At 47.5% G+C, this 13,143-nt stretch overlaps 1 protein-coding gene across 2 annotated transcripts in view; it reads right to left on the bottom strand.

The window, feature by feature from the left end:
* Window positions 1-13,143, bottom strand: part of TRIM37 (tripartite motif containing 37) — a 253,245-nt gene that overhangs the window by 225,796 nt on the left and 14,306 nt on the right. For both annotated transcript variants that reach the window (XM_075336298.1, XM_075336299.1), the window contains exon 2: window positions 2,584-2,685. In XM_075336298.1, the coding sequence (XP_075192413.1) occupies window positions 2,584-2,685 (102 nt within the window). The remainder of the gene's footprint in view (window positions 1-2,583; window positions 2,686-13,143) is intronic.

Raw genomic sequence — 13,143 nt, 5'->3', positions numbered from 1 at the left:
ATTCCCCTGCGTCCATGCCCTGGCGACTGAGAAATTCTGCTTCCCAGTTTTCTACGCTCGGGATGTGAACTGCGGAGATGGTGGAGGCTGTGGATTCCACCCACAGCAGAATCCGCCGGACCTGCTGGAAGGCTTGCCGACTGCTTGTGCCGCCTTGGTGGTTGATGTATGCCACCGCCTTGGCGTTGTCCGACTGAATTCGGATCTGCCTGCCTTCCAGCCATGGCTGGAACGCCTTTAGGGCTAGAACACTGCCCTTATCTCCAGAACATTGATCTGGAGGGAAGACTCTGCTGAGTCCATGTACCCTGAGCCCTGTGGCGGAGGAAGACTCCCTGACAGACTCGCGTCCGTCGTAACCACAGGCCAGGATGTGGGCAGGAAGGACTTTTTCCTTTGACAAGAGTGGGAAGAAGCCACCACTGAAGGGAGGCCATGGCTGCCCGAGAAGGAGCAACGTCCTTGTCGAGGGACGTCGATTTGCTGTCCCATTTGCGGAGAAAGTCCCATTAAAGTGGGCGCAGATGAATCAGCGCAAACGGAGCTGCCTCTATTGCTGCCACCAACTTCTCTAGGAAGTGCATGAGGCGCCTCAAAGGGTGTGACTGGGCTCGAAGGAACGATTGCACCCTTGTCTGTAGTGAACGCTGTTTGTCCAGCGGAAGCTTCACTATCGCTGAGAGAGTATGGAACTCCATGCCGAGATATGTCAGTGATTGGGCCGGTGTCAATTTTGACTTTAGGAAAAATTGATGAACCACCCGAATCTCTGGAGAGTCTCTAGAGCCATGTTCAGGCTGTGCTGGCATGCCACCCGAGAGGGGGCCTTGACCAGCAGATTGCCTGAGAGAGTAGGACCGCTACCACAGTTGTCATGACCTTGGTGAAGGCCCGTAGGGCTGTCACCAGGCCGAAAGTTAGTGCCACGAACTGAAGGTGTTCGTTCCCTATGTCGAAGCGCAGGAAGTGCTGATATCCTGATACAATCGGCACGTGGAGATAAGCATCCCTGATGTCGATTGATGCTAGGAAGCCTCCTTGGGCCATCAAAGGCGATGGCAAGCGGAGAGATTCCATCCGGAACCGTCAGGTTCTCTGTCCGTTGAGCAGTGTGAAGTCCAGAACGGGGCGGGGTGATCCGTCCTATCTGGTACCACGAACAAGCTGGAGTAAAAAGCCGCGACTACGTTCTTGAAGGGGAACGAGGATCGCAACTCCTCCTGCCTTCAGAGTGTTCACCGCCTGGAAACGTGCATCGGCTCGCTCGGGGGACGGAGATGCTGTGAAGCAACGAGTCGGAGGACGAGAACTGAGCTCTATCCTGTGACCGTAAGACAGAATGTCTCCTACATCGGTCTTGGACATGTGGGGATCACTCCCCTGACCTGGACCGCCATGCAGAAAAGGTTCTCTGTGCCCGGCGGAGGATGAAAATACCCTCGCCTGAGACGTCAAAGACGCTAATTGCGGAGCCCAGGATGACCGCATTGATCTGAGACAGAGCAGCTGAGATAGCCTGGAGTGCCCACCCCTGCAAAGGCCGGGGCAACGGACGCGCCTATGGCTTCATAGATGGATCCCATTAGGAGTGCTATCTGTCTGTCCGTGGCATTTTTGAGCGTGGACCCGCCAGCCACTGCTACTAACAGCGCGGTAGTCCCCATAAACAAACACACCCAGCCACGCTGCAGTGTGTGATGGCACAAGCGCGGTCAGCGCTGCGGTCCCCGGCGCACTAACACACCCAGCAATGCTGGAGTGTTTCTGTGCGCGGTCCCCACGGGGACACAGAGTACCTTAAAGTAGCAGGGCCTTGTCCCTGACGATACTCGGCTCCTTATCCAGCAGAGTCCCCAGGAGCTGTGGATGGAGCACGGTCTCAGTGCCTGGAGACCGATTAGGATCCCACTTCACCCAGAGCCCTAAAGGGGATGGGGAAGGAAAACAGCATGTGGGCTCCAGCCTCCGTACCCGCAATGGATACCTCAACCTTAACAACACCGCCGACAAGAGTGGGGTGAGAAGGGAGCATGCTGGGGGCCCTGTTATGGGCCCTCTTTTCTTCCATCCGACATAGTCAGCAGCTGCTGCTGACTAAGCTGTGGAGCTATGAGTGCATGTGTGCCTCCTTCGCACAAAGCTTAAAAACTGAGGAGCCCGTGATGCACGGGAGGGTGTATAGCAGAGGGGAGGGGTTTACACTTTTAAGTGTAATACTTTGTGTGGCCTCCGGAGGCAGTAGCTATACACCCAATTGTCTGGGTCTCCCAATGGAGCGACAAAGAAATATATATATATACAGATATACATTATATATATATATATATATATATATATATATATATATATATATATATATATATATATATATATATATATATATATATATATATATATATATATATATACACACACACACACACACACACACACACACACACACACACACACATATACACACATCAGATTTTTTTTAATTTTTAAAATAGTCACTGCCATAATATCTCGGTTTGGATTTGAAATAGCACATCAAGCAAAACAATGCATCATTTGCAGGATGACCTTGGAAATGGTTACACTTACTCGAATACAGCTGAAGCAGCAGAGCTTGGAACAATGTGGACAGAGGCGAGCATCCCTCAGCTTTTCCATGCAGATGAAACATCTGAATACCTCAGCTATGCCCTAGAAAAACAAAATTGGAGTGCAGGGAAAAAAAAAAAAAAAAAAAAGCAGAAGTTATTTAGCTATAATTATTAGAGAATTCAATTATTAATATGAATGAATATCTGTTTACTAAAGATGTGTACATTGAATCTTTTATTTTTTTTCCAATTATCAACAGACTATACAAAGAAAATAAGCTTTGTACTGCAGGTGCAGCTCAATAAATTAGAATACATCAAAAAATTAATTTATTTCAGTAATTCAATACAAAAAGGGAAACTCATATCCTAAACACAGAGTGATCTACGTCAAGTGTTTTTCTGTTAATGTTGATGACAGCCAATGAAAACCCAAAAGTCATCTCAGAAAATTAGATTATTATATAAGACCAACTGAAAAAAATTATGTTAAACTCAGACATGTTTGCCTACTGAAATGTGCAGTAAATGCACTCAATACTTGATTAGTCATTATCACAAAAAATTACAATTGACACAAAACACCTGCAAAAGCTTCCTAAGCATTTAAAAATGGTCATTAGTCTGGTTCAGTAGGCTACACAATCATGAAGATTGCTGACTTCACAGATGTCCAGAAGGCAGTCGTTGATACACTCCACAAGGAGGGTAAGCAACAAAAGGTCATTGCTAAAGAAGCTGTCTGTTCACAGAGTGCTGAATCCAAGCATATTAATGGAAAGTTTAGTGGAAGGAAAAAAGTGTGGTAGAAAAAGTTACACAAGCAACCGGGATAACCACAGCCTTGAAATTGTTTTCAGTTGGTATATAATATTCTAATTTTCTGAGATAATGACTTTTGTTTTTTCATTGGCTGTAAACCACAATCATCAACATTAAAGAGGGAGAGAGAGAGACAGACAGACAGAGAGAGAGACTCATCTGAGCATGCTCGGTAGAAAAAAAAAAAAACAAAACTGATCAGTCGCCAGAATTCGTCATTTTACGGATTGCGACGGATCCTGAGCCCATAGGCTTCCATTATAACAAACAATGGACACCAACAGATCTGGTGCTGTCTGTTTTTTCAACGAAAATAAAAAAAAAAAAAAAATAAAAATTGGTCATGTGGACGTCTGCTCCATCGCCCAGACAAACATTTTACGACGGATCCGTTGCACGCCGGATGAAACTTGAGGCCATACATCGCAAGCCGTCACTAATACAAGTCAATGACAAAAAACGGATCCGGCGTTGGATCGGTTTTTTTCACAAAAATGACGGATTGCGACTGATGGTAAAAAACTGATGCGTGAAAGGGGCCTAACTTACAGGCTATTATCACACACAGCATTTTTGCAGAGTTTGTTTTTTTTCTGCAGACAAAACCTGCTCTTTTGGTGGGTTTTGCTGCATTCTTTGTCGGAGACAGCGTGTGAGAGTGGGCTTCCAGTAGGCGTAGATGTACGAAAATGGTGCACGACAGAGCACACGATGTATCCGTCTGCACCATTATAGTCAGTAGTCCCGTAGGTGCTTGCATCCAAATGCAGTTTTGTGGGGGGATTGGACTTAAGCCCCAATGGGTCAGTGAACAAAACGCACTATGAGAGCACCCTAGAAGATTAATGCATGATTATCAAACATCCCATGCTCAGTTAAAAGGAATCTGTCAGAAGATTTTTGCTGCCTCATCTGAGAGCAGCATGATGTAGGCAAAGAGATTCTGAATCCTACGATATATCACTTAGATTAGTGGCTGCAGCCATTCTGACACAGTGAAAGATTTTAGATTTTGTATGCAGAAGAGCTCAGAGCTGTCAGCACCCACATCAGGCTCTGAGTGTACATTTCCACGAACAGAAGCTGCTAATTACAGAAGGGGGCAGACTTGGACTTAGGCCAAAATCACACTTGCTAGTGCCTCGCGTCTAACTCGCGCGAGTCTCTCATGGTAGAACCCGGCTTGGCCGCACACTATGCATACAGGAGCGTCTGAGCTGCATAGAGATACATGCAACTGACCCGCTCCTGTCAGGGGAGTGTGCGGCCATGCCGGGTTCTACCATGAGAGACTCGCGCGAGTTACACGCGAGGCACTAGCAAGTGTGATTCTGGCCTAAAGATTAGAGTTGAGCGCGGTTCGCGGTTCTCCATCGAACGAGAACTCAAGCTTTTTGATAAAGCTCGATAGTTCTAGTTACGTTCGAGAACGGTTCTAGCAGCAAAAAGCCAAGCTAATTACTAGCTGGCTTTCCGCTGTAAGGCTATGTGCCCACGGGGACAGTGTCCTGCGGTTATATCCGCAGGACATTCCGCAGGTGCTCCCAGAAATCCACAACAGAAATTTCTCTGTTTCAATGCTGCGGATATACAGCGGAATGTCCTGCGGATATGGTGCAGACATTCTGATTGAGGATACAGTACCATTGCTTCGGCACTGCATCCTCAATGCAGAACAAGTGCTGCAGTGATCGGGGTGTTCATATTTACCTCCATCATGCAGCACCTCGCTTTCTGGCGGCCGGGTCACTGTCAGCGTCTGGTGCACTGTGCTGGAGGTGGGCGGGCCTGAACTAGCTCCGGCTGTCACATGACCGGAGCTCGTGCAGGCCCCGCCCACCTCTTACTTCCTGTACCTGGCTGGATCCACCGCGCTGCTGTACACCGGACGGAGAAAGTGACTCGGGTGTCTATCAAGGCAGGTAAGTATATGGGACCCTGTGGAGAAATCCGCAACAATAATTGACATGCTGCAGATTTTTCCCACACGAAAATCCGCACGATTTCCACTGCGGAAAAATCCGCAGCGTGGGCACAGCATTTCCCAAATGCCATAGAAATGGCTGGGGAGTAGCTGTGCTGCAGATTTTTGGAAAATCCGCGGCTTTTCCGTGAGAAATCCGCGGCAAAATCCGCACATTTTCCGCAGCGTGGGAACATAGCCTAATAGTGTAACTCACTCTGACTCACACTATTATGAAATTTTAGCGTATAGTGTGCAGGAACAGCGCATTCAGATCACTGCTGCTGGGATAATGGCGATTGCAATTTTTTTTTTTCCCTTGTCTTCCTTCCCTAAGCGTGCGCGTGTAGTGGGGCGGGCCAGCATGTCAGCCAATCCCAGACACACACACAGCTAAGTGGACTTTTAGCCAGAGAAGCAACGGCATGTGTGATAGGATGTCCATGCATTATAAAAACGGGTATCTGCCCGTCCGGACGCCATTATCTGCCTTCTGCGTCTGGGTGTCAGTCACCGCTGGCGTAGCTCCTGTCTCCGATACTGCTGTGTACGCTCTACACACAGTGCTATACAGAATAGGGATAGAAGTTTCTATTAGCCCTTGTAAGGGCTAATAACAGCAGGCTCAGAGCCATAGGTGACAGTCAGGTCCGTGGAAACAGATTTTAAACAGCTACAGAAGCTAACAGCGTCTGTGTAGCTAAGCTCAGGGACTTCCTCGCTGCATTTCCCCATTAGGAGGGATAGAAAGTGAGGCTTCCTTTCCTGTACACTGACCCACAACCCGGCCACTGTACCCTCCTGCCCTTTGCACACTCAAACTCATTGTTACTAAGCCATTATACTAGCAAACTATGCTGCCAGTTTAAGGGCCGTAGTTGCATTGTCAGGGATAGTTATTGTTGTTTATTCTGCTGTTAATAAAGATAGACCACCGCTGCAATCTACACCACCTCTCAATTTTTACTACCACATTTTAAGTGCACAATATTGTCGCAATCAAAATGAGTGGCAAAATGACAGATGCTGGTGGAAAGGGGAAGAGGCGTGTTGGAAAAGGAAAAAAAGGGTTTGTCCGTGGGGAAGGTGGCAAAGCTCCATTAACATCTGCTGAAGATAGACCATCTTTCAGCAAAAGTAAGATGTCTACTACTTACCGTGGACAATCCGATGTGCTCTCTTTTTTACGGACACGAACAACTGGAACAAAAGGTAGATTATGGCCAAAAAAAGAAAATGCTTGAATGGATCTCAAGTGGTCCAACAAGCGCCCTCTCCGCCACCTCAACTACCGCATCCAAAAAACACCAGTCCTCTGAGTTGTCATCCCAATCACACTAGCTTTCTCCCAGCTCTGAAGTCTCCATCCGCCCTGCACAGTATGGTGGAACTGAGATGGCTGATGTTCAGTCACACTATAGCCTGGGAATCAGAGGTCTGCTCCCAAGTCACAGTGAGTACAGACCAGGAAATGGTCTGCAGTGATGCCCAGAACCTTTGTGACTCAGATTCAGGCCGTGATGAACAAGTTTCTGAGCATAATGTTGACCCTTATTCAAACTGAAACACCTGTTGTAATAGACAAGGAGGAACATACTGATGACGATGAGATGCAGATACCAGATTGGGATGACAACCTAAATATTCGGTCAGGGCAGGAGAGGCTCGGTCTGAGGGTGAGGGGAGTGCAAACACAATAGTTGATGAGGAAGTTCTAGATCCCACATACTGTCAACCCACAGTCAGGCACTCGAGGAGGTCAACAGAGGCGGTGGAGGAGGATGCAACTGACGACGAAGTTACCTTGCGCCTTCCTGGACAGAGTTGGAGTACTGGTAGCACATCTACAACTGCATCCTCAGCCACCACTGTGCCTCTGAGCACTAGTCGGGGTGGATCAGCAGGTCGCATGCCCTCTAAGCCTTGCCTAGCCTGGTCCTTTTTTGACATAGCAAAAGATCGCCCAAATTATGTGATCTGGAAAATTTGTCGTGATTCTGTTAGTAGAGGGCAAAACCTCAGCAGTTTGACAACTTCTTCCATGAATCGTCACATGAATAAATATCATATGTCCCAGTGGGAAGCTCACCGTGCTGCAATGCGGCCTAGCGGAGCGAACCATCTACCGCCTGCCCCTTCCAGTGCATCCGCGCGCTCTTCATCTTCTAGGGCTGTGGGGACAGCTGTCACACCTGGTTTTCCACGCACAACTTCCACCACTGTAACCGCAACAGGCAGTTTACTTGGAAGGTCGTCAGTTGGTTTGGAAGGGGAAACAAGTGCGTGTGTACAGCTCTCTCAGACATCGATAGCACCAACGTTGGATGAAGGCAACATCATGTCTACGCCTGCACTTTGCTCACAAACCTGCATTTTTCCAGGGACACCCTACTCAACACCGTCTACACACAGCAGCCGGATCTCTGTCCCTCAGATGTGGACAAATAAAAGGCCATTTCTTGCGACCCATGACAAAGCTAAGAGGTTGACTTTATTCCTCTGTAAGCTCTTGGCTGCCGAAATGCTGCCTTTCCGCCTGGTGGACACATAGGATTTTAGAGACCTTATGTCTGTCACTGTGCCCCAGTACCAGATTCCCAGTTGCCACTACTTCTCTAAGAAAGGTGTGCCTGCGCTACACCAGCATGTCGCACACAACATCACCGCTTCCTTGAGAAACTGTGTGTGAACGGGTACATTTCACCACCGATACTTGGACCAGTAAGCATGGACAGGGACGTTACATGTTGCTGACTGGGCACTGGGTAACTATGGTGATAGATGGTGAAGAGTCTGCTGCATAAGTCTTGCCGTCCCCACGACTTGTGTGTCAATCCTCTGTCTGTCCAAGTTCCGCCACTGCTTCTGCCTCCTCCACCTCGTCTGGGTCCTCCACCTCTGCCCCAAGCCTGCCTGGTCAGTCCACCAGCGTTCTAACTGCGCAGAAGGAATCACGCACCCCTCATTACTATGCTGGCAGCAGAGCGCAACGGCATCAGGCGGTCTTTAGCTTGAAATGTCTTGGAAATAAGAGTCACACAGTGGCTGAGTTGTGGGCAGCTCTGGAGACTGAGTTTGGTAAATGGTTGTCTCCACTCAACCTGCAGCCTGGTAAGGCCGTGTGCGACAATGCTGCAAACCTGGGTGCGGCCCTTCGCCTGGGCAAGGTGACACACGTGCCTTGTATGGCTCACGTGTTGAACCTTGTTGTCCAGCAATTTTTAACACACTATCCCAGCCTAGATGGCCTTCTGAACAGGGCACGAAAACTGTCTGCTCACTTCCGCCGTTCAACCACCGCTGCTGAGCGACTTGCATCACTCCAGAAGTCTTTCGGCCTGCCGGTTCATCGCCTGAAATGCGATGTGCCGACACGCTGGAATTCGACTCTCCACATGTTACAGCGACTGTGGCAGCACAGTCGAGCCCTGGTGCAATACGTCATGACGTATAGCCTGGGCCAACGAGATGCAGAGGTGGGGCAGATCACCCTGATGGAGTGGTATCAAATCAAGGACCTATGCACCCTTCTGCACAGTTTCGACATGGCGACGAATATGTTTAGCGCTGACAATGCCATTATCAGCATGACAATTCCAGTCATTTACATGCTGGAGCACACGCTAAACACTATTCGGAGTCAGGTGGTGGGACAACAGGAAGGTGAAGAGCTACAGGAGGATTCATATGCGCAAGACACAACAACATCACCAAGGTCCAGACGTTCATCATCACCAACGCGGCAGGCATGGGATCATGGGGGACAGGGATCAACAAGGGCGCATAGTAGCAGGCGAAATGTTGAGGAAGGTGCAGGAGAACATGAAGAAATGGAGGACGAACTGTCCATGGACATGGAAGACTCAGCGGATGAGGGAGACCTTGGTCAAATTTCTGTTGAAAGAGGTTGGGGGGAGATGTCAGAGGAAGAAAGAACGGTTAGCACCTCTATGCCACAAACACAGCATGGACTTGGTCCGCATGGCTGCGCAAGACATATGAGCGCCTTCTTGCTGCACTACCTCCAACATGACCCTTGTATTGTCAAAATTAGAAGTGATGATGACTACTGGATTGCCACACTATTAGATCCCCGGTACAAGTCCAAATTTTGTGACATAATTCCAGCCATAGAAAGGGACGCACGTATGCAGGAGTATCAGCAGAAGCTGTTACTCGATCTTAGCTCGGCTTTTCCACCAAACAACCCTGGTGCAGAGAGTGAATCTCCCAGTTGTAACTTCACAAACATGGGATGGTCTCGTCATCTTCAACAGTCTACCAGTAGCACCGTATCTGGTGCTGGTAACCAGGGCTGTGGAGTCGGTAAGCCAAACCTTCGACTCCGACTCCTCAATTTCTCTTGCTCCGACTCTGACATATATTGCTTATAGTTAGGTGAAAAATTTATTGTAGTACATGAACATGTGTATGTGAACATCAGACATTTAATAATTTCTATGATACAATAATCAAGATATTTGGATAGAACATAAAATATATTTATTGGAATACAACTTTAGAACACAAAAAAAAACTAATAAATTGTAAATATGTAATACACTATGTAATATACAGTAGATTACATATATATCGTGTGTGTGTGTATATATATATATATATATATATATTACATATTGTATTACATAATTACAATCTATTAGTTTTTTGTGTTCTAAAGTTGTATTCCAATAAATATTTGATGTTCTATCCAAATATCTTGATTATTGTATCATAAAAATAATTAAATGTCTGATGTTCACATTGTACTACAATACATTTTTCACTTAAATATAAGCATTATACTAAATATTATTTAGTAAAATATTCAGCACATTCTGCATTGCGCTACTGTCCCCAATTTATTATATATTTTAGGAGTCGGAGTCGGTGCATTTTACACCGACTCCACCAAAATGAGCTCCGACTCCGACTCCACAGCCCTGCTGGTAACAGCAATTTTATTGAATCTTTTCAAAAAAAATTTACACCATCCTTTGCAAGGTCCCCAGGGACAACAAGTCTGACACATAGTCAACGGCTGGAGAGGATGATACAGGAGTATCTCCAAATGAACATCGATGCCATGACTTTGCAAATGGAGCCTTGCTCATTTTGGGCTTCAAATCTTGAAAAATGGCCAGAACTCTCCACTTACTCCTTGGAGATCTTGTAGTGTCCAGCTGCCAGCGTTGTCTCTGAACGTGTCTTCAGTGCTGCTGGGTGTGTGCTGACAGATAAGCGCACGCGTCTGTCCAGTGACAATGTGGACAGACTAACGTTCATCAAAATGAACAAGTCATGGATCCACAAGGAATTTACTACCCCTGTGTCATCCTGGGGAGAGTAAAGGCTTGTGGATTTTGAATGTGCTTGATGCAAATCTAGCTGTGAAGTGTACAACTGGGGCATAAGTGCTGCCACTGAAGCGGTGGGTGTGGGTGTGGCCCAATTTTTGGAAAAAAGGGAGACTCCACTTGGAGTAACCTTGCGGTGTTTTACATGATTTTAGAAGGGCATGCCTATATCTTTGTCTCATCCTCTTTTTCTTGTAACGTTGTTTTGTTTTCACATGAGAATTTGTTCTTGTCACTTTCCCATGTGTTTGTGTTGCGAGTTGTTTGTCACCTTTTGAACACCTTTGAGGGTGTTTTCTAGGTGTTTTTATGTGTTTGTGATTGCCTCCCATTCTTTCCTATGCGGTTCACCGAACTGGTTCGCCAAACCGAACTTGACCGAGATCTCCGTTCGGCGAACAGAACTCGAGCCGAACCGCGACCGGTTTGCTCATCTCTACTAAAGATCATGCACTGCTGAGAGCCACTAATGATAAAGATAAGATGCTTTAACCAACAGCAGGAAAACAAAAGAAAAAAACAAAAAAAAACAAAACTGCGAGATAACAGAAGCAAGGCTGAATTATCTGTTTAAACTCATGAAGCAAATGGTCTTCAGATTACATTACAGAAACCTGCTGACCAGAGTCCCTTTAATAAATATACTCTGGTTACATTATATCGACATGTTTACCTTTAGGCGTCAAAAGGGTTATTTTTATTTCAAAAGAAGGGAATTTTGTTTACTTACCATAAATTCCTTTTCTTCTAGCTCCTATTGGGAGACCCAGACAATTGGGTGTATAGCTTCTGCCTCCGGAGGCCACACAAAGCATTACACTTAAAAGTGTAAACCCCTCCCCTCTGCCTATACACCCCCCCGTGCATCACGGGCTCCTCAGTTTTGGTGCAAAAGCAGGAAGGAGGAAACTTATAAATTGGTCTAAGGTAAATTCAATCCGAAGGATGTTCAGAGAACTTAAACCATGAACCAAAGAACAATTCAACATGAACAACATGTGTACACAAAAGAACAACAGCCCGAAGGGAACAGGGGCGGGTGCTGGGTCTCCCAATAGGAGCTAGAAGAAAAGGAATTTACGGTAAGTAAACAAAATTCCCTTCTTCTTTGTCGCTCCATTGGGAGACCCAGACAATTGGGACGTCCAAAAGCAGTCCCTGGGTGGGTAAAAGAATACCTCGGTAATAGAGCCGTAACACGGCCCCTTCCTACAGGTGGGCAACCGCCGCCTGAAGGACTCGCCTACCTAGGCTGGCATCTGCCGAAGCGTAGGTATGCACCTGATAGTGTTTCGTGAAAGTGTGCAGACTCGACCAGGTAGCCGCCTGACACACCTGCTGAGCCGTAGCCTGGTGCCGCAATGCCCAGGACGCACCCACGGCTCTGGTAGAATGGGCTTTCAGTCCTGAAGGAACCGGAAGCCCAGAAGAACGGTAGGCTTCAAGAATTGGTTCCTTGATCCACCGAGCCAAGGTTGACTTGGAAGCCTGCGACCCTTTACGCTGGCCAGCGACAAGGACAAAGAGCGCATCCGAGCGGCGCAAGGGCGCCGTACGAGAAATGTAGAGCCGGAGTGCTCTCACAAGATCTAACAAGTGCAAATCCTTTTCACATTGGTGAACTGGATGAGGGCAAAAAGAAGGTAAGGAGATATCCTGATTGAGATGAAAAGGGGATACCACCTTAGGGAGAAATTCCGGAACCGGACGCAGAACCACCTTGTCCTGGTGAAACACCAGGAAGGGGGCTTTGCATGACAGTGCAGCTAGCTCAGACACTCTGCGAAGTGATGTGACTGCCACTAGGAAGACCACCTTCTGCGAGAGGCGAGAAAGAGAAATATCTCTCATTGGCTCGAAAGGTGGTTTCTGAAGAGCCGTTAGAACCCTGTTCAGATCCCAGGGTTCTAGCGGGCGCTTGTAAGGGGGGACTATGTGGCAAACCCCCTGCAGGAACGTGCGTACCTGCGGAATCCTGGCTAGACGCTTTTGAAAAAACACAGAGAGCGCCGAAACTTGTCCCTTAAGAGAGCCGAGAGACAACCCCTTTTCCATTCCGGATTGAAGGAAGGACAGAAAAGTGGGCAAGGCAAATGGCCAGGGAATAAAACCCTGATCAGAGCACCAGGATAAGAAGATCCTCCACGTCCTGTGGTAGATCTTGGCTGACGTTGGTTTCCTGGCCTGTCTCATAGTGGCAATGACCTCTTGAGATAACCCTGAAGACGCTAGGATCCAGGACTCAATGGCCACACAGTCAGGTTGAGGGCCGCAGAATTCAGGTGGAAAAATGGCCCTTGAGACAGCAAGTCTGGTCGGTCTGGTAGTGCCCACGGTTGACCCACCGTGAGATGCCACAGATCCGGGTACCACGACCTCCTCGGCCAGTCTGGGGCGATGAGGATGGCGCGGCGGC

Source organism: Anomaloglossus baeobatrachus, chromosome 2 (assembly GCF_048569485.1).
Source record: "Anomaloglossus baeobatrachus isolate aAnoBae1 chromosome 2, aAnoBae1.hap1, whole genome shotgun sequence".
NCBI lineage: Eukaryota > Metazoa > Chordata > Amphibia > Anura > Aromobatidae > Anomaloglossus > Anomaloglossus baeobatrachus.
Note: the sequence above shows the minus strand (reverse complement) of the source record. Positions and strands in the feature narration are given on the sequence as shown.